The sequence below is a fragment of the Coffea arabica genome, chromosome 10c (genome assembly GCF_036785885.1).
Source record: "Coffea arabica cultivar ET-39 chromosome 10c, Coffea Arabica ET-39 HiFi, whole genome shotgun sequence".
NCBI classification, from domain to species: domain Eukaryota; kingdom Viridiplantae; phylum Streptophyta; class Magnoliopsida; order Gentianales; family Rubiaceae; genus Coffea; species Coffea arabica.
Window position 1 is genome coordinate 52,362,595 of NC_092329.1, and position 24,304 is coordinate 52,386,898.

Here is a 24,304-nt window from a genome sequence, read left to right on the forward strand (position 1 = left end):
ACATCGGTGGATTACCCCTGGGGTTGATCTGAGTCTCACCATTTTCTCCAAATATCACTCCAATCAACAATAGACAACCATTTCCAACAAATTGTAATAACAATTGTAATAAATATTGGGGCCTCTCGCTTAATTAATTTAAACAACAAAATGCACACTTCAATTACCCACAAGCTATACAAATACCCCAACACTTATAATAAATGCAATCAATAAGCACTTGTGGTTCCAAACGTAGCCAAATGCAATAACAATGCACCCCAAAATCACCCCAATCAACGTAATAATTGAAATGAAAAAGACAAAAGACTCTCACACAAGGCAACTACTTCAATAAGCAAATTTAAGTGTTAAAGGCACCTCCCAATTGAACAAACAACTGTAGCAAGTTACCCACAGTTAGACACAAAGTACAGCAGATTAAACACAATTTGACCTAAAATATATATATATATATATATATATAATGATTAACGATTGGACATTCAATTCTAAAAATTGACAGGTGTTGAAGTAAAATCAATAAAGATATGCAAAACACCCTAAACTAGTATCATCGGTGCACGCATAAGGAATAAGTAAATCACACGACTAACCACAAGTCAATCTACTAAATAAATAAAAATCAAGCAAAGTAAAAAGAAACAAGCAAAGTAACACAGAAGTACCCAACTAAGGAGGAATAGAAATGTCAGGTAGTCCAAACACGCAAAATTTTCAAAAACGTACTGTACTAAAAATAATAAAAACATACTGCAATAATAAAATAAGAAAATAAAAAAAAATAATAGAAAGAGATTGAGACAGGCGCGTGCATACGAAGCCAGTGGTGCGATGAATGTGGTGGCTGTGGGAGAGAAGAGTTTGCGGCAGCTGGATCTGGTGGTGCGCGGCTTTCGGGGCTTCAGGCGGATCTTGAAGGCGGTGGCTATGGCAAGGGTGAAGGAGGTCAGATGAGCTGGTGGTCACCCTTGGCGAGGAGAGGCGAGGCAGCGGCGAGAAGAGCTGGGGTGGGCGGCGGTGGGGTGAGCAGCGGTGAGGTTCGCAGCCGAAGAAGAAAGAAAAAGAAGGAGAAAGAAAGAAAGGAAAGAAAGAAAAGAAAAAGAAGGAAAGAAAAAGAAAAGAAAGAAAAGAGAAAAAGAAAGGAAAAAATAATTTTTTTGATCTTACATTTTTTTTTTTTAGAATTGAATTGCTGAAAAACTAAAATGAATGTTAAGAAGGAAAATAACAGCATTTTGATTTTGATTTTGATTTTTTTTTTTTTTTGGTTCGTCAAACATGGCGTGGGCATGCCAAGATTAGAAAACATCCTCTGACCTTGAAGTTGGAACTTGTGAGATTAATGCGTGCCCTCTCCGCGCGGGCACGCCATGATCACCTGTCCTGATCATAGTAGAGAAAATATCAAATTTAAGCAATACCCAGATGAGAAACGACATATTTAACGAATTGAACAACAAAAACCAACAAAATCAAAAATTGGGTTGCCTCCCAAAAGCGCCTTTCTTTAACGTCTTTGGCTAGACGGAGTCCAGAATTTGCTTAAACTAAGCAAACCGGGTCTTCCAATTGCATCATCTCCACCCGTTCCACTGGAAATTCTTCATAATACGGTTTGAGACGGTGACCATTCACCACAAATTTCTTCTCCGTTTTCAAACTTTGGATCTCTACTGCACCATAATGAAAGACATTAGTCACAACAAAAGGGCCAATCCAACGAGAACGTAATTTACCTGGAAATAGTTTCAATTTGGAGTGGTATAGTACAACTTTTTGCCCGCAGACGAATGTCTTCCTAGAGATCTGTTGGTCATGAAAGATCCGATTCTTCTCTTTATGGATCACTGCATTCTCATATGCTTCATTTCGGATTTCTTCTAACTTTTGTAATTGCAACTTCCTTTGAATTCCGCCCTCCTCGATATCCATATTGCATTGCTTGACCGCCCAAAACGCTCTATGCTCAAACTCTACCGGGAGATGACATGGTTTTCCAAATACCAATCGGTAAGGGGACATGCCAATAGGTGTCTTGTATGCCGTCCTATATGCCCATAGTGCATCCTCTAATCTCATACTCCAATCCTTCCTATCGGGTCGGACCATCTTTTCTAGAATTGATTTGATCTCTCGGTTCGATGCTTCCGCCTGACCATTTGTCTGAGGATGGTAGGATGTAGAGACTTTGTGCAAGACACCGTATCTCTTAAAAATTGCAGCGATCGTTTTGTTACAGAAATGAGTACCCCGATCACTTACAATTGCTCGTGGCATCCCAAAGCGGACAAAAATATTAGACTTAACGAATTCTGCAACCACTTTGGAATCATTAGTGCGGGTGGCCTTTGCTTCTACCCACTTCGAAACATAATCTACAGCAAGCAATATATACAAAAAATCAAAGGACGAAGGAAAAGAACCCATAAAATCAATGCCCCAAACGTCAAAAATTTCAACAAAAATCATTGGGGTTTGAATCATTTGATCCCTACGAGAGATATTACCCACTCTTTGACACTTATCACATGACTTACAAAATGAGTAGGCATCTTTGAATAGAGTTGGCCAATAGAATCCACTCTCTAGCACCTTACGAGCCGTTCTCTTCGGTCCAAAGTGACCTCCACATGCAAAAGAATGACAATAGGCTAGAATGGATTGAAATTCAGCTTCACTTACACATCTACGGATGATTTGATCGGCGCCCCGCTTCCAGAGGTAAGGATCATCCCAAATGTAGAACTTTGCATCGCTCCTCAACTTGTCTCTCTTTACCTTAGGCCATCCTGTAGGAAATTTGTCAGTGACTAGAAAATTAACAATATCTGCATACCAAGGTAAGGATGAATTAATAGAAAATAAATGCTCCTCAGGAAATGCTTCTCTCAATGGGAGGTCCTCTTCGATGACTTGTACTCGACTCAAGTGATCTGCTACCAGGTTCTCTGCCCCTTTCTTATCTCGGATCTCCAGATTGAACTCTTGTAACAACAATATTCACCGTATCAATCGCGGTTTTGCCTCTTTCTTGGTCAACAGATACCGCAAAGCTGCATAATCAGAAAAAATAATAACTTTAGCACCAAGTAAATAAGACCGAAATTTCTCTAAGGCAAAAACAACTGCTAAAAGCTCCTTTTCGGTGGTTGAATAGTTCAATTGAGCTCCGTTCAAGGCTCGAGATGCGTAATAGATAGCATGAGCTGCCTTTCCTACTCTTTGACCCAATACCGCACCCACTGCGTAGTCGCTGGCGTCACACATGATCTCGAATGGGAGGTTCCAGTCAGGGGGTTGGATAATAGGTGAGGTGGTCAATAATTCCTTTAACTTATTGAATGCCCCCTTACATGTTTCATCAAATTCGAAGGATACATCTTTTTGCAAAAGTTGGAACAATGGTGCTCCAATTTTCGAGAAGTCCTTGATGAACCTTCTATAGAAACCTGCGTGACCCAAGAAGGAACGAACTTCCCGCACACTCGCGGGGTAAGGTAAAGTAGATATAACATCTGTTTTTGCCTTATCAACCTCAATACCTGTAGATGATACAACATGACCCAAAACTATCCCGTGTTCAACCATAAAATGACATTTTTCCCAATTAAGCACGAGATTAGTTTCTATACACCTTACTAAAATCAATTTCAGGTTATCTAGACAGTTTTCAAAACTTTCACCATATACACTGAAATCGTCCATGAAAACCTCAATAATCTTCTCAACATATTCTGAAAAGATACTTACCATGCATCTTTGGAAGGTAGCAGGTGCATTACACAATCCAAATGGCATCATTCGGTATGCAAATGTTCCAAATGGGCAGGTGAAAGTAGTCTTCTCTTAGTCCTCGGGTGCGATGGCAATTTGAAAATAACCTGAAAATCCATCCAAGAAACAATAGTAAGCTCGACATGCTAGTCGCTCCACCATTTGGTCAATGAAAGGGAGGGGGAAATGGTCCTTTTTCGTGACGACATTTAGCTTTCGGTAACCGATACACTGTCGCCATCCGGTGGGCTTTCGAATTGGTACGAGCTCACCCTCTTGGTTTGATTCTACCGTCACCCCTGCCTTCTTCGGGACCACCTGTACTGGACTTACCCACGGGCTATCTGATATTGCAAATATAATTCCAACGTCCAGCAGTTTTAAAATCTCTTTCTTTACGACCTCCATCATGAGAGGATTTAATCTCCGTTGAGCTTGCCGTACGGGTTTAGAATTCTCCTCGAGTCGAATTCGGTGCATACACACCGCGGGACTAATTCCCTTGATGTCGGCGATGGTCCATCCTATCGCCTGCTTATATTCCCTAAGAACTCGAAATAGTTTCTCTTCTTGAACCTTTGATAAACCCGCGGAGATGATCACTGGAAGTGTCTCCCCTTCACCCAAGTATGCATACTTCAGGTGTTTCGGCAGCGGTTTCAGTTCCAAGACAGGTGCCTGCACCACAGATGGAAGTAACCTTTTGTGAGGTTCAGGTATAAAAATGGGTACGAGGTCATACCTTATCTTCGTGGTTGGTAACGTTTGCAACGATCCAATCACGCATTTAAGCTCTTCACTCAACTCTACTCCAGAGGTCGTTTCGGACTCGAAGTGCCTGGTCAGAACGACCTCTAGCTCATCCCTGCCTTCAATTTCAAAAACCTCCTGTATAGCAGGGTCAATAACATTTACCGAAAAAACAGAGCCAACATTTGAATCGGATGGATATTTCATGGTCTCAAAAATGTTAAAGTGAACAATCTCACCATCAAATTCCATAGACAAAGTACCCTTATTAACATCAATTTTTGTTCGGGCTGTGCTCAAAAAGGGTCTACCTAACAACAAAGGTGACGGATCACGGGAGTGTTCATCCTCCATGTCGAGCACATAAAAATCAGTTGGAAAAATTAATTCATTAATTTTTACCAAAACATCTTCAATCAACCCGTCAGGGTATGCATTGGTCCTGTCAGCTAGTTGGATTATTATTCCAGTTTCTTTCAAAGGGCCTAAGTTCAAAGAAGCATAAATAGATTTCGGCATGACATTAATCGATGCTCCTAGATCTAACATGGCCTTTCCAATCAAAGTATTACCTATCCTACAAGGAATAGTAAACATACCTGGATCTCCGCATTTCGGTGGAAGCTTTCTTTGTAGAATTGCTGAAACATTCTCCCCAACTATAACTCGTTCATCTCCCTTCAACCGCTTGCGGTTGGCACACAGGTCCCTCAAAAATTTTGCGTACCTGGGTACTTGTTTAATCGCATCCAGTAGGGGTATGTTGATCTCCACCTTGCGAAAGATCTCCAGGACCTCTTTTTCCTTGTCTTACTTCTTTGGTTTCTCTAACCTGCCAGGAAAGGGAGGTGGATTAGTTTTAGCTGTAGGAATTGGGTTCGAGGGTACCTTTGCATTTTTGTTGTCTCTGCCCTCCTCTTCCAATTCTTTCTCAATCCGTTCCTCGTCCTTGTCTTTAGGAATCACCAGTTCGGGTCCTTGGACTTCCTTACCACTCCTCAAGGTCATTGCACTTACATTCTTTGGATTCGCCTCAGGTTGAGATGGCAACTTTCCTTGAACTTGGGACTCCAGACGGTTGATCGTTATGGCCATTTGATTCATTTGATTTTGCAATGATTGCACCTGTCCCAATTGATTTCTCATGCTTTGCAGGTCTGAATCCGTCTTTTGTTGGTTAGCAAGTAATTGTTTCATCATCTCTTCCATGGACGGATTTGAGTTTGAAGGGGGTGGTGGTGGTGATGGGCGAGGATGGTACTGCTGTTGGTGTCCTTGCTGTCTATTTGGCACAAAGTTAGACTGTCTATTTCCTCCATAGCTAAGATTAGGGTGATCCCTCCAACCAGGATTGTAGGTGTTTGAGTACGGGTCGTACTGCTTTCTTGGCGCGGGCGCGTAGCTAGCCATGTTCACCTGTTCTGCAGGTTCTTCTTGAACCAGTGGGCACATTTCCGTAGGATGACCCACGGCAGTGCACATCCCACACACTTTGGCTTGTGAAGCACTCCCCACAGCTAATTGTCTTACGAAAGATGTTAATTCGGAGATCTGTTGTTGGATAGAGGACGTTTCTACCTCATTCACCCTACGCGTAGGGATGTCATCTCTTGAACCAAACTGCTGTGAGTTCTCAGCCATCCCTTCAATCAACTCCCATGCTCCTCGAGGGGTTTTGTTCACCAACGCCCCTCCACTTGCAGCATCGATTATGCTTCTGTCCCTGAAAAGCAACCCCTCATAGAAATATTGAATAAGCAGTTGCTCACTTATCTGATGCTGAGGGCATTTGGTGCACAGTTTCTTAAACCTCTCCCAGTACTCATAGAGTGACTCGCCTGGGTGTTGTTTGATGCCACATATCTCCTTCCTTAGGCTTGCAGCTCGAGATGCCGGAAAGTACTTGTCCAAGAATTTTTTCTTCAGTTGGTCCCACGTGGTGATACTACCAGGTGGTAGGTAGTAGAGCCAGTCTTTTGCAGAGTCCTTCAAAGAGAAGGGGAAAGCCCTCATCTTTATTTGCTCTTCTGTAATTCCCGGGGGTTTCATACTGTTGCAAACGACGTCGAATTCTTGCAAGTGCTTGTAGGGCTCCTCACCTGGTAGACCATGGAAAGATGGCAAGAGATGAATTAGACCAGATTTTAGTTCAAAGGGAGTGTCATCATTTAAATTTGGAAAAGTAATGCACAAGGGCTGCTGATTTAAATCAGGAGCAGCCAACTCCCTTAGTGTTCGTGCATTTGCCATAGTGACTTCCTCTTGGTCTGAATCACTCAAATTGTCACCAGACAAATTTGTCGGCTCAACCTCTGGATCAAGTCCCTGAGGTGCAATACCGTATTGCTCTTCTCTGAGCCGCCTGGTTTCTTTCCTCGTTCTACGCGCGGTCTTCTCTACTTCAGGGTCGAAAACTAATTCACGTGTACGAGAAGAGCGAGGCATAAACTAGAAAAAAAATACCAGAAAATTAGAACAAAAATGAACTTTAAAAAGAAACAAATAATTAACGCCAGTCCCCGGCAACGGCGCCAAAAATTGACAGGTGTCGTGCCTGTGCAATAATAAATACCTGCTTAAAAAAAATAAATTTTCTGTGTATAGTAGTAAGTAGGGTCGAATCCACAGGGACTGGGAAAAAATTCGATTCTTTTTAAATTCGAGACACGGGGGATTTTTATCAAAATGAAATTAAAAATAAACAATTAAACAATTTAACTAAAAATAATTAACCAAAAATAAATAATTAATTAATACAATTGTAAATAGCAATTAAATAGATGATAAATAAATTCTAACCAAGGATACAACTACGCAGACACAGTCCATTCATCCGATCATTGATGCAAAGAAGGTTCACTTAATTTTATTAACAGGTTAGTTATAGTCGTCGATAAGCTCTAACGACCAGCTTTTCTTTAATTTATTGATAACCAAGGTACGACCATTGATTACCCCTAACCAGGAAATACTCTTAGGTACGACCGTAGGAATTAATTTCCTAATTGCATTAAAAACTAGAAAAGCCTAACCCAAATTAATAACACGCTACGAGGGTTATTTAAATCAGATTGCATGTTCCCCTAGTATGTGAAAATACTAATTGTCACTAATATTAACCAACTAAACAATTACGGATTTAATTGATTAATTTGACAAGAGATTAATAAGTCAAATTGCACATCGGGCCCTTGATATCCAATTAACAAAATAATCCCATGGAAATTAAAATAGAAAACATGCAAATATTAACAAATTAAGGAACACGTAAAATTAATTAGATCTCACAGATATATGGGACAGCGTCTTCGTATTGATCCTTGACTAGAGGAGAAAATTAGCCACGCCTCATAAGAAAATTCCCACGCAATTCAATTGAATTCATAGACATAAATAACTCTTGCTAGTCTCCGTAATCTAATGAAATAGAACTAGTTTCATGAAAGAAACTAGTCTAAAGGAAGAGACGGAAGAAAAATACAAAACAAACCAACTGAAGAGATCTTCACATCCCACAAAACATGAAAGAACAAAATCCTATTTTATGACTAAGACTACCTATCTTCCTCTCTCTAGAGAGAAACTAATCTAATGTCTTATATAGCACTCGTCTAGTGCCTTTCCCTTATTTTATTTTAGCACTAGTTTCCTAAGAGAACTAGTGACGTAGGAAGCAAATTAGAAAAGCTCAATCATCAAAGCCAACACCTTGATTAATGAGTATATCTCCCACAATAAGAACAAACTTTCTACGTGGTCCCCGCTTGATTTCTTATTGCTAGTGGATTTCATCATATCAATTCAATTCTTCAGTAATTCCGTTGGTTTGCACAATTTGGGCTGATGGTGGAAAGCTTTTAGAAGCTTTCACGTGTGGAGAAATCTTCTCAAGAAGGTCCCCTTTTAGCACTTTTCTGCTCCACTTTCTGAAATTATATCCAAATACCAAATATAAATATATATTGACAATTAAAACAATATTTGGCAAGGATAAAGAGGAAAATTAATGATAAAATTACTAACAATTAATACCCTATCACGGTCAACTCCGGTCAAAAACCGGGTTTGACCGGTACAAAACCGGAAAAACCGATCCAACAGGAGCTTTTGTAAAAAAAGTTTAAATTTTTTTAATATTATGTTTTGGCCCCCTAAATTGTGAAAACTTATTAATATACCTCAAATATTTCATACTTTATAAATATTGTCCTAAAATTTGATGTTATTTTTCAATTAAATCCATAATTTTAATTCTAAACTTGTTAATGTTTATTAAATAATATAAATTGTTACTTGATTGTTCTAATTTCTTTGTATTTTCTTGTTAAATATATTTGAAACATCAAATATATATGAATATACCTTTATTAATATCAATATGTTATTGGATATTTTATATACAATAATTTAATTTTTAAATAATTTTTATTTATGACGTCATCCGATTCGACCCCTATCGACCCCCGGTCGAACCCATTGACCCCTGACCCCTGACCTCGGCCGAGTCGATATCCGGTCCGGTTCTGAAAACATAGCTTTTTAGTTGTGAATGATTTGTTGGATCATACTGTGAATACACCCAATCCTTCTGTTTTGGAGCTGACATAACAACATAACTATATCATATTTTATAACTATCTATAATGTAATATGTGTGCACATAACCAATGCATTGCATGCATGAACAAAAGGTGTGCCTGTTTAAGTCCAATTCCTTGCAAGTGCATGTTCCACAATTAAAATTTACAATTCAATTTTTTTTTTTCGCAACGGTAGATGTCTTATAACCTAATCTAGCTTAATCTAGGGAGAAGGGGTAAGGGGAGATGGTCAACTAAAACCAGCCACATATTATGGCAAATTTGAGAGAGGCAGGGGTTGAACCCTGACCTCCAAGGCTCCAACATCACCAAAGAGGGTGATGACCACTGGACCAACTATTGAAAAGAGTAACCTCCCATATTCCTTCATCAGTTGGATGTGCATGCTTCAAAGTCAAAACTATTTTGGACTTTATGACCTCTACTTCATCATAAATCCTTGGACATATGTTGCCCTTAATCTTTGCTATCCATTCCCTTTTTTCTTGCAATCTATGCATTATCAATCGTCTAATATTCTCGAATATGCTCTTCTCCTGCACTTGATATGCACTGATATTGAAGCACTCATTGACAATTTTACTAAGAATAATGATCTCGCCCACAATTCAAGAGGGATTGCACTTAGCCACTGATGCGTTTCATTGTCCATTAGTTAACCGTCTCATTTTGCTCTTCCATTCAGAAGTTTTAGTATGCTCTTGCTTAGGACTGCAAACGAATCGAGCCGCTCGCGAGCCGCTCGAGTCAAGCTCGATATTAATCGAGCTCGAACTCGAGCTCAGAATGTTAAGCTCGTTAGCTCGCGAGCCGGAGTATATATATATATATATATTATTAATAATAAAATTATGTATATTATATATATATTTTTTATTTTCATAGTAAAATTACGTATATATCATTAATATTTTATTATTTATTAAGAAAAAAATATTATTTTATTTATTTTTTTAAAAATAAAATAATTATTTTTTTATTTTTTTAGAGCTTGAAAATTGCTGGCTCGTCGAGCTCGAGCTCGAGCTCGAGTTTGGTAAAATTTAATCGAGACTCGGTTCGATTAGCTCAAAACTCGACTCGACTCGGCTCGTTTGCAGCCCTACTTGCTGCACTCGAAAGCGTGGCATTTGTGCATATTAAGCGTTACGCGCCTTTGGCCACTATACCGTATAAAAGCGGCTGCATTTTGAATCGTTTAAACTTCAAAATAACGCCTTCTCTTCTTGTTCCATTTCTGATGCCCTTAATAAACCCTCTTCTCCTCAAACCAAAGCCCCAATCAATCATCTACAGATCGTCGATTGGGAAACTGAAATTGGAGCAATGGAAAACCTTCCAATACGCCAATTCGAAGATAAAATCGTGGAAACAGTGGACAAAAACCCTGTGGCTGTGATTATAGGAGAGACTGGTTCAGGGAAAAGTACTCAACTTTCTCAAATCCTTCGCAAACGAGGTTACACTAAATCCGGAGCCATCGCCGTCACTCAGCCCCGCCGCGTTGCCGCTGTCTCCGTTGCTCGGTAATTTTCTCCAAATCTCCAAAATTTAATGAGTAGTTATGAATATCTGAGAAATTACCAGCTTTCTTCAGGTTCTTTTACTTTTATTTTGAGCTTTATTTTTGTTTAAATTTTCATTTGAAGAGCTGGAATTGGGAAAAAATGTGATAATATAGCTGCTTTTGAAATTTTGATTTTTTAGGTTCGCATAAATTAAAAACAACTAATGATATTGTCAAACTCGTAATGCTGATGTCGTTGATTTCTAGTTAACTAATCTTCTTTAGGGATTCCTATGGTGTTAACGGATTCTAGTGATTTTAATCCTGATATAGTGGCATGGTTTCTGAAATTAGGTTCTTTACTGAAATGTGCTGCTTTTTTATTCAATAAAATTATAGATAGATTTACTAGTTTTCCAAAGAGAGTACGTTATTACTGGTATCAGATGCCACATTTGTTTTTTATAGTCTGTGGCTCAGTTCACATATATTTGTGTGCATTATGAGGAATTGGATATAATGTACTCTAATTCAAACAAACGTCTTGACATCTTGCTTTCTCCTCCCAACCCCACTTCCCACGTCCCCTTTTTCCTGCTTGTCTTTGCATGCAGTCGAGTGGCCCAGGAGCTTGGTGTTCAACTTGGAGAGGAAGTGGGCTATGCTATTCGTTTTGAAGATAGAACCTCAGAGAAAACATGCATTAAGTAAGTGCTTTTACTTGTGAAAAATCTGATTTTGTTAGAAATGTAGTTCTCTTTCCTTGATTTTGCAATTATAAAATGGAATGCTTTATATGCAGATACCTAACCGATGGAGTCCTTCTTCGTGAAAGTCTTTCCGATCCAGAGCTGAATCAATACTCAGTAATAATATTGGATGAAGCTCATGAGAGGAGTCTGAATACGTATGTTTGATTTGCTTCCTTCTTACAATGTATAGACTAGATTTGGATTTCTGTAATGCCTGCATGTTTGTTGTAGCCATTATTCTTGTTTTGGTCTGTTGGTCAGCAACTTAAATTGCCGAAATATCTTTATCAGGGATATATTGCTGGGATTGATGAAACGTTTGGTTAAATTGCGTGCGTCCAATTTAAAGGTTCTAATCACTTCAGCTACTCTTGATGGTGAAAAAGTATCAAGATTCTTCTCTAACTGCCCCATCCTCAATGTCCCAGGGAAGTTATTTCCTGTGGAAATACTGCATAGCTCTGAACGGCCAAAAAATTACATTGATGCTTCTCTAAAAGCAGCTGTCGGTAAGACTGAAGGAAATTTTGCATTTCAGTTTTTACCCTAAAAGCTACTTTAGTACTTTCTAACTTTTGTGATTACCATTGCATCTCATGCACCAGTGACTTGATTATTTGGTCTAGTTAGCTGTTTCCTGTGGTCTTTCTGACAGCTTGTTTTGGTAGATATACATGTTAAGGAACCGGAAGGAGATGTTCTTATATTTATGACTGGACAGGTTATTTCCATTTTCCTGGAATTGTATTATGCTAATAAATTCAAAACTTTATGTACTTTATATTTGCACAGGATTACACTTTTTTATTGTCACTAATTGTTTATATATCTTTAATTTATTATGCATTTGTTTAATTTTAGTTTATTGGAATTTAAATGTCGCCTGTAGGATGATATAGAGAAGCTGGTAATGAAGTTGGAGGAGAGAATTCAAAGCCTTGAGGAAGGCTCATGTATGGATGCCATAGTTCTTCCGCTGCATGGATCCTTGCCTCCTGAGTTGCAGGCAAGTCTTTCATCTCCTTTGTATTGCCTTTTTCATCCTCATTTTGCTACTTGGTGGTTGCTTCCGACTTCAGATTCTGAAGCTTTCAAATGTTATAAATGTCCTGTAATTTACCTTTTTTTCTTTTCGTTTAAAGAACTTAATACACAATGAAAGCTTGCTAAATGTTTTCAATCTCTTATGTTTTCCGTAGATCTGAGACTCTACTTTTATTTTATTTCTACAGGTTCGCGTATTTAGTCGTCCACCTCCGAACTGTAGGCGATTAATAGTAGCCACAAATATTGCTGAAACTTCTTTGACGGTTGATGGTGTTGTGTAAGAAACCTATTACTTAAGTGGCAATCGAGAACTTCTAATACATCTGCTTTATTTAATTTGCTAACTCTGGAGGATTTTGATGCCTTTTCTTGTGCTTGAAATTTGCCCTAGCAACCCTAATATACTGTGAAAACCGAACAGGTTAACCATTTCTCCTCAATAAGATAAGTTTTTGTACTTTGAGGTATCTTAAGTTTTGCAATATAGAAGTAATTTTTGTTGAGCATTTTTGGGTTACAGTAGGTAAAATTGGTTTTGTGGCATTGACCGAATGAAACTTTGTGAAGATCTTGAACTCTCTCTCTCTCTCTAGCGCGCACAAGCTCAACATTGTTGAAACAGCATGGTGATGCTGATACTCAAAATGATAATTTTTGAACATCCAGTGATTATCCGGCTTTTTATCTCATTTAGTAAAATGTGTATCCTCTATAGCAGCTGGTCTGAAAACTTGAACCAACCACCCCCCTCCCCCTTCACCCAAAAAAAAAAAGGATGAGATTGCTTGCAATCAATTTGAAGTTGGTTAATGAGGTAAAGCTACATTGTTCTATTGCTGGAGTGCTGAATGACTTGGATTGTCTTGTCTCTATCCCTTAGTTTGTCTTCTTTCTTTTTGTTGTTGTGTTTCTTCATTTTACTCTTTACCGTGGAATCTGTATCTATAATGTGAGAATGTGAAAAGAGTTATTTTTTTTTGGCCCCCTTTTCTTCCAGTTTTAGTAGCTATCTTTTTATACTTATATGTGGCTTACATGATAGGTATGTAATTGATTCTGGTTATGTGAAGCAACGGCAGTACAATCCATCAACTGGAATGTACTCTCTTGATGTTGTTCAGATTAGCAAGTAAGCAAACTTACTTTTTCTGTCTTTTACTATGTTTATCTCATTCAGTTTACTTACGAAATCATAGGCTAATGTTGAAGCTTGAGTCTGGTCCCATGTTGATTCTAACTCAAATACTGGAGTTTAATGACATTCTTGAAAGACTCAATCTTTCATAGAGGGAAAGCTGTCTGCATGTAGGAGGAATCATTGTTATGGCAATTATGTTACTTTAGACATTCTTGTTTGTTGGCAATGTTTACTTTTTCAACAAACCGCAAGAATGATAAACATGGTCTTTCCTTTGACCTGAACTCTAATGTTCAACTTCCAATGCTCGGTGTGGGCATTTTATTCTCAGTCTTAGATATATGCATAGTAATTTCCACCTGTTGATGTAATGCAGGGTGCAAGCCAATCAGCGCGCAGGACGAGCTGGAAGGACACGTGCAGGGAAATGCTATCGTTTGTACCCTTCAATTGTTTATCATGATGATTTTTTGGACGCTACAATCCCTGAAATACAGAGATCTTCTCTTGCCGGAAGTGTTCTTTATTTGAAGTCATTGGACCTTCCTGACATAGATATCCTAAGTTTTGATCTTCTTGATCCTCCTTCCTGTGCGGTTCATAGCACTGCACCTTTTTCTGTTGATATTGATATATGTGATGCATTGTTTGATTGAAAATTTCTTTTGACTGCAGCTGAGTCTTTGCAAGATGCTCTCAAACAGCTATATCTGATTGATGCTATTGATGAAGATGGTTCAATTACGAGCCTTGGACGAACAATGGCTGGTATAGAACTCTCATGTGATTTTTGCACTGCTATATGAATCAATTAGTGTGTTTGGACAGCCAATTATTTGGCCAAATATATTTGCTGACATCACCATTACAATTTCCAATACACCTTTTTATCTTCCCAATTAACTTTTTATCTCACATACATCACATCACAAAAAGTGCTACAGTAAAAATATTTCAAATAACTTACAATCCAAACACACTTATATTACCTCAAACCATTCTCCACTTAGAATAACACTCACACAAATGAGCTAAAGAACAGCCATGCACTCAACCACTAAGACAAAAGTAGTTGGAGTAGATGTATTCTAGGTAGGCTTATACTGTATCTCATTTTTAGAAGATTGTATTGTTTAGAGAGAAGAAAATTTGGAACTCAATTCTGATGAAGATTCTCTCTCTCTCTCTCTCTCTTTCTCTCTCTGAATGATAAATTCACTGGAAAATTATTGGTCTATGCAGAGCTTCCACTGGAACCATCTCTTTCCAGGACCCTTTTGGAAGCCAATGAGTGTGGCTGCTTATCCCAAGCTTTGACTGTTGCCGCAATGCTATCTGCTGAAACAACATTAATTTCTGGTCGAAGGTAGACTTGTTTCCCTGTGGCTTTTATATGCTTATTATTTTGTGGTTATCAGCTAGATGGTTGTGTGGTTGAAACGTTGATCAAGTTCTAAGCAAATACTGGTATTACAAACAAAAACACCTGGTGTTCAATTTTCCTGAATGGAAATTTAAGACCTTGTCTTTCAGGAAAACAAAGTCAAACTAATACTTTCTAGCTTCTTGCTTCTGGTTGAAGATAGACACAGGTTCTTTTCTTTTTAATTTCATGCACAATGTGATTGTTCTAGTCTTGTGGCATTTAATTGTTCATACAAGTAGGAGCAGATATAATGTGTATGCTAAATAGCAAAAGCAAATTTTAAGTTTTCAAAGAAGAAATTCCAGTTTTTGACTGATACAATAAAAATCAAAAGTAAAATAAGAAAAACGAGAGCCAAAGGCAAAGAAAACCAACTTTTTTTCATTTTAAGGTGGACATCATTTTGTTTTGGTTACGGTGCGACAGGTCAGGAACCTTATAAATTTTTGAGTCAATCTCACCATTTTGCTTAATAATTTGCTTGTCTGCAAACTACAAGTATATGCTGCTCTGATTTTTCGTCACAAAGTTACTTGACTTAATTATTGGTCTGATGTTTGTTCTATAGCAAGATCTCTGAAAAGAAGAGAAAGCATATTCCTTCAAACCTTCCTGATGGTTCTGGATGGGGAGATCACATCCAGTTGCTTCAGATATATGAGCAGTGGCATCAGACTGACTACAATGTGGACTGGTGTAAAGATAATAATTTGCAGGTGTCTTTTATTTTTGGCTTCAATGTTTCAAAAAATCTTGCTCAGTTTATCAGTCTATCTTCTGGTTACGTAATGAGCCATGCATCCATAGGCACATATTATCGTGAATTTTAGCTTGGTGTCTCAGGCTTTAGGCAAAGTAACTTAATTTGGAGAAATGTAGTAAACATATGGAATTGTTTTTCATTCTGAATTTAAGGCTTTACCTGCAGTAGTGGAGAATATATGAAGTTGGTCAATAACCTCTAATTGCATTGTTAAATAACTTGGACATCCATCTCAAAACCAATTGGCTGTAAGTGGAGTGGCCCAACATCTTATATTATATATGGCTGAAAATCCTTGAAATATCAATGTGGGATATACAACTAACATGCATGTACAATTCTTTTCTCTAATTGTATAATAAAGACTTCTTTTTTTATCCCTCCCACCCCCCCCCCCCAAGCCCCTGACTGCTAGTCATAGGATTCAAACCCTGAACCTGCTGGCAACAGGGAAGACTCTACGAGCCCTCCCCTGGTCACTAGGCCGACCCAGTGGTTCAGTATTATGAAGACTTGAATTAGTTATGAAAAATATAATTTGGCAATGAATTTACCGGTTTCAGGTACGGGGAATGATGTTTGTCAAGGATGTTAGGAAACAGTTAGCTCAGATAATGCAGAAAAGTGCGAAAGGTCAGACATGATCAAGACTATGCCTTTGTGTTACATATAGCTGTTGAGCTTATAACTTCAGTAGACTTCTCTAAAATTCTTCTTTTACCATGTTGTTTTAGTTCAAACTCGACTAACACTGATGATGGATTTCTACCATGTCACCTAAGATTGTGGCTTTTGTGCTTTGTTGTTTATTTTAACATCAATAGATATACTACTTTTGTCAAGAATTATGTCTCATTTTCAGTTTGTGTTGTCTATAAATAACAGAGTCATTGGACGTAAGAACAAGGAAAGGAAGGAGAGAAAGCCAACAGGATTATAAGAATTTGAGAAAAGCTTTATGCGCGGGCTATGCAAATCAGCTTGCTGAGAGAATGATTCGTCATAATGGTTACCGAACTATTGGTTTTAAGTCTCAACTAGTTCAGGTAGGATGTTAGAAGAATTTTGCAACTTGATTTGTCATTTACTGTGCCACAATACTGCATAAATATTTCATTTCTAATGTGAAATTGTTCTTATGTGATGAAATGAATTCTGTTTGGCCAAGGTAAAGTGCCAAAAGTGACTAGTGTTAATTTTGCTTGGTTTAGATACATGCTGGTATATTACTTTTTTTATTCCAACATTTGCCTTTAGGTGTTGCCTAGAGGCTTGAGCTTTGGGATCTTAAACATTTGCTTTTCACATTTTCCTTTTCCAGGTTCACCCATCCTCTGTATTGAGGACAGATGAGGAGGGCATGCTCCCGAATTATGTAGTGTATCACGAACTTATTGCCACTACACGTCCCTTTATGCGCAATGTTTGTGCAGTTGAAATGCCGTGGGTCATGCCCATCACAAGGAAGCTTGAGAAGCTAAACGTCGAAAAACTCAGGTGTAGTTACACGAAAGATTATTGTTTCAAGGGATTGGTATCTCTGCATTAATAAGTTGCATTTTTCTTTCATTTTTTGCGCTTGGTTAATACTTATTCTTTTTCGAAACAGTGGTGGATTCTCTGAGCCTGAAAAGAGCGTGCGTGTGGAGAACTCAGACTTGAGGAAGGAAAATAGTAGTCTTCCCAAGCTTCCAGATGACCATGATAGCAAGATACAAGCAGCTCGTGAGCGTTTTCTTGCACGTAAAGGCATTAAGTAGTCCAAATAACTTGGACGAACTCAAGTCTTACTTCTGCCGAGGAATATGTTGGTGCTACCTAGCTTCTTGATCATCATGATTTCTCAGATTCAAGTTTCTAGGGAACTTTCTCCCTTGTAAAGCTGAGAATAAGACAGCACTCGGGGACGCCTTACTGGACAGGTTGCCCCAATGGAAAATCAGTCAATTTACAATTGTTGATAGGGCTTGCCTACGTAGAAGTAAGAGCTCACAGAATTCTCTGTGGTAACACTAGCAATCTCTGTAAATCTGTATTCATGATTTATAGATGAAGTATGAAAAAAATAGATGACGTAGCAATCATGGGCAGTTCATTATTCCCAAAAGATTTTTCAACCTTAGTGTAATGATCATTGAGGATATAGTGGTAACAGTATATGGTCTCAACTCGTGGGAACTTCTTCTTTGATTGATATATTCAGCTGTACATTGTATTCGTTCTTGAGGATTATGATATCTACTGGGACGGCATACTTCTTTTTCTGTAGCAAGGATATGGAATTCCAATTTACTCTAAATCCAAAATCCGAACTAAATTTAACCACCAACGTTCAGTGGTCACCAAAGGAGGACTTAAGTCTCTCTTTGGGCTGTAAGTCTGGGATTCAAACCATAAAAAAATTTAGACGTAGTACTAAAGCACTCATTTGATTTAGTGAGATTTTCACACATGTTAGTTCTTTACACAGTCTCTTTAGGCTTTTTCTTCTTGTAGAACAGGATAGATTAGATTATACAAATATTATCATTGCCGGCAAAAAAAAAATCTGAACTAAATTTGTAAGGCTGTTTTTTTCCCTTTTTTCCTTAACACCCCTACTAATTAGCAAAACAACAACATCCTATAGCACACTTACTTCAAATGTGAAGCTGCACTGCCTGTGTATTTCAATTTTGGTTCTACATTACTCTTCACACCATCAAAATTTTAATGGCTATACTGTCTTAAATTAGTATGCTCAACTAATAGGCCTTATTTCTATAGAATTTAGCGATTACCATAAGAATTTTTAATATGAATGGTGTTTACAATATAGATCGTACCAATAAATAGAGAGAAGGAGAGATCACTCAATAAATAGGCACTTTGGTCCCACTACTTTATATTTTAGGACAAAAAAGCTACTTTCATATTAATTATTATTTTATTTCTTTTTTATATTTTCTGCACTTTTTCTAGTTGTCCCTTTTCTTTATATTTTCATAATTTTCTCCCTTCTCTCATGTGATCAACTACTTTCTTCTCTTTGCTATTATTATTTATATATTAGTTTTAATCTTCTTAAACCCATTCTTTATTTATTTCTATCTTTTTTACTTTTTGTTCTTGGAAGTAATGATGATCATAAAATCTATGTTATAATAAAGTATATGTTATCTAAGCGCATAAACTATTTCACATATTAATTAAATTAATAGGTCTAGAGTTTAGAATAAATTAATTTTTAGTAATAACATTGACAAATTCATATCGTAATGACATTAGTGGCCAATCAACTATATATAAAAAAAAGAATTAAAAATTAGTTACTTTATTTTTTTGGAATATACTTCATTATAACATAGTGGTTAATCGACTATACATAAAAAAAATTAAAATATTAGTTACTTTATTTTTTGGAATATACTTTTAAATATTAAGTAATTTAAAGTTCTAGTTTGCTAATATCTTTTTAAATAGTCAATTTGCTGGTAATATATACTCTTTTCATTATGATAGGCATATACCAATATTTTACATCATCTTGAATTTTTTAATAGTGTAAATAAATAACACAAGAAGGGATTTTCTAGTAATAAATACTTATAATATTATAATAAGCATATAAATTAGTAATACTAATAGGAAAGTGAAATAAAATAGTGACATGAGAGAAGTAAAAAAAAATAAAAATAGTAAAATGAAAAATAAAAAGATGAAAGAAAGTAGTAGGAAAGAAATAAGGGAATGAATAAATAAAAAAGAAACAAAAAAATAGTAAAGATAATTTTGTCTTGAAATATCAACTAAGGCGCAAAGTACTTATTTAATTAGTTCAGGTAAAGCGCATTTAACCCAATTTTAAACCCACAAACCCTCTGCTTTAGATTTTCCGTTGCCTTCCCATGCCCGGTTGAGTTCCACCCGTTTCTCCGCCGTCTGCGGTCGGATTTTCTCCACTTTAAATGGGTAAAGCCTCCATATAAACGGGCCTGTATCGCCATTGCTTCCATTGCGATAGATGGGCTTCAACATAGCGATTTACCGATGCATATCTGTTGGGTACTGTTCTGCTTATTTCATTTGACTTTAGGTTCCATCTATTGCTCCACAGCAGTTGTTTTTGTTTGATCTTTTTTTTTTTTTTTGGCTAGAACCCATTTTTTTAGCTCAGCTATGGTATTTTTCATACTTGATTTTTGGATGCTACTTAGACAGACACTCTCACTGAACAGACATACATATTATTACCTAAAAATGTTTTTTAATTTAATTTTGTTGTTCGCATTGTGGTATTTGTTATTGTAGTCCGAAATTTTGATCTTGCCTATATAGAATGGCTTCTGAGCTTCTTTCTGCTGATGGGATAGTTGGTTACCAATAGAAGAAGCCAAAATTGACGGCTAGGATGGAAATAGGATCTACTTTCTTCATGAATTGTGTATCCAAGATACTTTCGAAACACCCTTTAAGCTAAAAATGTAATGTTGAACTTCTTACAGCCCGTGTTGTTGTTCGTTTGATAATCTGTTCATTGAGAGCATGCCATGCTCATTAATAATTGTTCTTTTTGATTCGCAAATTTGGTTGCTGAAAGACTATTAAAGATGTTATGTATTTTTGACAGGTTTCCATGATGATACAAGGTATTGATACTACAACTCGAATTCATGATTGCAATCTATTATAGTGAAGCAAGAGACCATGCTTTTCTTAATACAAACAAATAAGTTGCAAATTCATCGGAACTTAAACATTGCCTTTAAACAAACCAGCTGGTTTCACTGTTTGTCAGAGACGGATGTTGCAATTGAAAGAATTGCTAGAGTTATAAATGACCATCCTTTTCCTGATAAGAGGCTGCATTCCACACTTCGCTGTGAGATACCTCCAGGTGTTCTGTCTACTACCTTTGTGGAAAATGTCCTTGGTCACTTGTTTGGTGCGCATTCAAATGGCATTAAGGCATATGAATTTTTCAGGTTTTGTCTCTGTCAGCCTCATTATGTTCCAAGTTCAGATGCTTTTGAGAAGACACTCCACATACTTACAAGAATGCGCTATTTTGACAAAGCTTGGGAACTCATGGGAACAATCAGGGATAAACACCCTTTCCTGCTTACTCTCAAATCGATAAGCATCATGATATCAAGAATTGCGAAATTTCAGTCCTATGAAGAAACTCTTGAAGCATTTGAGAGGATGGAGAAGGGTATATTTTCAGGGAAGCAATTTGGGAGTGAAGAATTCAACATACTTCTTCGAGCTTTCAGCACACAAAGGCAGATGAAAGAAGCACGATCAGTTTTCAACAAGCTCCACACTAGGTTTTCTCCCAACACCAAAACAATGAATATTTTGCTCTTGGGATTCAAGGAATCAGGCGGTGTTACTTCGGTTGAGTTGTTCTATCATGAGATGATTAAAAGAGGTTTTAAGCCCAATAGTGTGACTTATAGCATTAGAATTGATGCTTACTGTAAAAAAGGTTATCTTGGCGATGCCTTGAGGCTCTTTGAAGAAATGGAACAGTGTAAAATAATGCCCACAGTAGAGACAATTACTACTTTGATTCATGGTGCTGGGATAGCTCGAAATGTTGCAAAGGCAAAAGAATGTTTTGATGAAATTTCCAAGAGAAACTTGAAAGCTGATATTGGGGCTTATAATGCCCTCCTGAGCTCTCTCCTTCAGTGTAAAGATGTAAAATCGGCTGCCGCTCTAATGAATGAAATGGAGGAAAAAAATATCGGGCTTGACAATGTTACATATCACACAATGTTTTTGGGATTAATGAGATCATATGGTATTGCTGCTCTTTCGGAACTTTATCAAAAGATGATTGAGAGAAATTTTGTGCCGAAGACACGGACAATTGTTATGTTAATGAAATTCTTCTGTGAGAATCAAAGACTTGATTTGGGTGTGAATTTGTGGAGTTATTTACTGGAGAAAGGACACTGTCCTCACAGTCATGCTTTAGATCTTCTTGTGACTGGATTATGCTCCAGAGGTAGGTTTGAAGAAGCTTATGATTGTTCAAAGCAAATGTTGGAGAGAGGTAGACGTATGAGTGAGCTATCATATAGAATGCTGGAGAGGTACTTACTGCAGATTGGACAGATGGATAAATTGCAAAACCTGGACAAGCTGATAAGGAGATTACAAGCAGCGCTCCCACCTTCCAGCGGACATGCAAATGCAAACTCCTAGTGTATCTTCTTCCAGGTCGGTCGTAGCAGTATAAATTTATCATCTTTTAGTGTTGTCCGCAGATCTATTTGTGGTGCTAAAATACATTTTGCTTGAGATATTTCATTTTGATATTAAAAATTCATTAGTTTCCAATTGACCGATCCTATTTTGACCAAATTTCAGTGTTCTTTGTGATGTACTTTATAATTTTCTTGGCTCAACCCCACTCACCTCTCATAGGTATCTAAAATTTGATTTTGAACCATGATGTACTCCTTGCTAGTTTTTTTTTTTTTTTTTAATAGAGGGATTTCATTTATCGCTGCATATACTGCTGAAAATTGTAATGACTTCTTGTTTGGCCAGTTCTTGATACATGTCTGTTAGTTATCAACGTGAGGTCATTACTTGACTTTCTCATCGATATTATGTGATCTTGATTCCTGTTACCATGACTGCATTTGACTTCTGTCAAGTTGATTATGCTGATGAAGTTGTCTCAGTCATTGGGTTTCTCAAAGTTGATCAACTCTGGAAGGAGTACGTCTTCTAATGCAGCTTATGAGGATGGCCTCCCGAGCATATGTCATTCCCCCAAGTAGACCTGTTAGTAATCTGGTCTGGGCCTCACATGCTCTGCTAATCCTATTTGGAAGACCTGCCACAGGGGTATCTTCTTTTAACTTTCAAGTTTCTTGCTGTTTCTGTTCCATAGTGTGTTCTTTTCATTATTGATCTCTTCTCTTCATATCTGTCTTATAGTATATTCACAAGTGTCTTGGAACATCTCAGCTATACCTAATTCCCTTTGCTTTTGTCTATTCTTCCCATGCATGACACATGCAGCACAATGCCAATCATCTTAATCGGCACTTGATATGTTTTCAGATACTGCGTCTCAATTTGGAACAATCTCTTCACTTGCAATATGGTGTTAACGATAAGTAATGCAGGATTGCATTGCCCAGAATATCAGGTTCTGCAAATACTGTATCAGGGATCTTTCTTAAAGAACCCTTAATATTGCACCTGGTTTCGGATAAGTTTATTAGTCTCACTTTACTGGGAAGGATGAGTACCCTGAAAAGAAGTTATTATCTGGGAAGGCCACCATTTGAAGTACTCTTTTGAAGTGCCTCCGTGACCCCTGCTTTTTGAGGTCCCGTGTCATCAGTTTAGCATGGGAGGATGTGGAGGTACAAAACATCATATAAACAAAGTTCCACTTCCTGACTGGCATAGTCTGGCCTATGCCTTAGTTTAGTTGCTCTCCTTTCTTGTATTAGTGTATTGACTATATTCTAGCAACACCAGTATCTTGTGTTATAGTGTTTGAAATTCAGGTCTGACATTTGGACTTGAAGAGTTTGTTCCTGAAGCAATAGTTGAGCTTCTTTCTTAGAGAGTTTGTAGAACATTAAAGCATACTAATGTCGAATATGAAACGGTATTTTACTCTTCCCTTGAATTTTTTTCTCCCCTTGAAAGAAGTGACAGTACTGTTCAGTATATAAAGTGGTAAGAGAGGCAAACAATGATTACATACAATGAGGAAGCAATCACACTGGAAAACACAAACTCCTTTTCGTTTGGTCGGCTGAAGAGGTCCAAATGAACAACTCTTCCACTCATGACATCAAAGAAAAGTACGCTTTGCTTAGCTTTCTCAGTGGTTCATCCACATGCTTGTTGCATCAGACAGCCGACTTTCCAGATGCTAAAGGTTGGCTACTTTCTAACCCATGGGCTGTTTTCCCCGGTTGGACTTTTATCTAATAATAGAAGCAATCAAGATTCAAGGTTAGAGTTTGTACAAATATTTGTCTACTTCATAATTCCTGTCCAGAATGAAGAAAAAGGAGCTTGGAAGGGTTCGTTCTATTCCTCTTAATCCCAAATGTTGGATGCTTCTCAGAAAAATGGACATGATCATGTAAATTTGCATCAAAAATCCGATGCTAATCTATAATGAAATTTTTCTGAAATTCAACTGAATTCTTTACAAAGTTTTGAGGGTGGACGTGTTTGAATTGTCATCTGAAGAGATGGCACATTTGAGAATCTACCAAAGCCTCCTCTCCATTTGTTTATTATTGTTTATGGTTCTCCACTACAAGAAAAAAGCACCATCCAGCAATGCCAACTCCACGATTTCATCCAATCTCCTTGATTGGCCAAAGTAGCTCGTTATTCAATTTATAGTAGTCATAATCAGATCAAATTGGTAAGGATTAGGGGGCCGAATCCTTCAAAAGAAAAAAGGGATTTGGGGGCCGAATTGCATATCATGTAACTGTAAACAAAACAAAATAGTCAATGGTACAAGAAGAGGATAGACACCAAAAAAAAAAAAAAAAGAAATACTT

At 37.5% G+C, this 24,304-nt stretch overlaps 3 protein-coding genes and 1 non-coding gene across 7 annotated transcripts; 3 read left to right on the forward strand and 1 right to left on the reverse strand.

Annotated features, from left to right (window-relative positions):
• Nucleotides 1-1,342: 1,342 nt before the first annotated feature.
• Nucleotides 1,343-9,513, reverse strand: LOC140016001 (uncharacterized). Its single transcript, XM_072068848.1, has 8 exons — nucleotides 9,418-9,513; nucleotides 5,360-6,975; nucleotides 5,127-5,254; nucleotides 4,930-5,012; nucleotides 3,885-4,665; nucleotides 3,090-3,545; nucleotides 1,740-2,831; nucleotides 1,343-1,386 (listed from the first exon to the last, which is right to left on the reverse strand). The coding sequence occupies exons 1-8, from the start codon at nucleotides 9,511-9,513 to the stop codon at nucleotides 1,343-1,345; spliced, it is 4,296 nt and encodes a 1,431-aa protein (XP_071924949.1).
• Nucleotides 6,299-6,405, forward strand: LOC113715294 (small nucleolar RNA R71). The gene has a single exon (XR_003453928.1). It is a non-coding gene; the product is annotated as a small nucleolar RNA R71 (small nucleolar RNA).
• Nucleotides 9,514-10,344: 831 nt separating the features above from the next.
• Nucleotides 10,345-17,987, forward strand: LOC113713371 (probable pre-mRNA-splicing factor ATP-dependent RNA helicase DEAH4). The gene is made up of 16 exons (XM_027237090.2): nucleotides 10,345-10,654; nucleotides 11,250-11,342; nucleotides 11,438-11,542; nucleotides 11,679-11,896; nucleotides 12,056-12,108; nucleotides 12,277-12,393; nucleotides 12,620-12,711; nucleotides 13,477-13,563; nucleotides 13,949-14,163; nucleotides 14,248-14,340; nucleotides 14,815-14,938; nucleotides 15,567-15,714; nucleotides 16,325-16,394; nucleotides 16,647-16,807; nucleotides 17,083-17,258; nucleotides 17,371-17,987. The coding sequence occupies exons 1-16, from the start codon at nucleotides 10,455-10,457 to the stop codon at nucleotides 17,519-17,521; spliced, it is 2,103 nt and encodes a 700-aa protein (XP_027092891.1). The 5' UTR covers nucleotides 10,345-10,454; the 3' UTR covers nucleotides 17,522-17,987.
• A 1,590-nt stretch (nucleotides 17,988-19,577) lies between these two features.
• LOC113713190 (uncharacterized) lies at nucleotides 19,578-23,406 on the forward strand. 4 transcript variants are annotated; one of them, XM_072068897.1, is made up of 4 exons: nucleotides 19,578-19,805; nucleotides 20,371-21,971; nucleotides 22,415-22,607; nucleotides 22,827-23,406. In XM_072068897.1, the coding sequence occupies exon 2, from the start codon at nucleotides 20,448-20,450 to the stop codon at nucleotides 21,954-21,956; it is 1,509 nt and encodes a 502-aa protein (XP_071924998.1). In that variant the 5' UTR covers nucleotides 19,578-19,805; nucleotides 20,371-20,447; the 3' UTR covers nucleotides 21,957-21,971; nucleotides 22,415-22,607; nucleotides 22,827-23,406. The 4 variants fall into 4 exon arrangements, with proteins under 4 accessions (XP_071924998.1, XP_027092643.2, XP_027092646.2 ...); XM_027236842.2 differs by having other exon boundaries at nucleotides 22,442-22,607; XM_027236845.2 differs by having other exon boundaries at nucleotides 20,371-20,389; nucleotides 20,539-22,607.
• The last annotated feature ends 898 nt before the right edge of the window (nucleotides 23,407-24,304 follow it).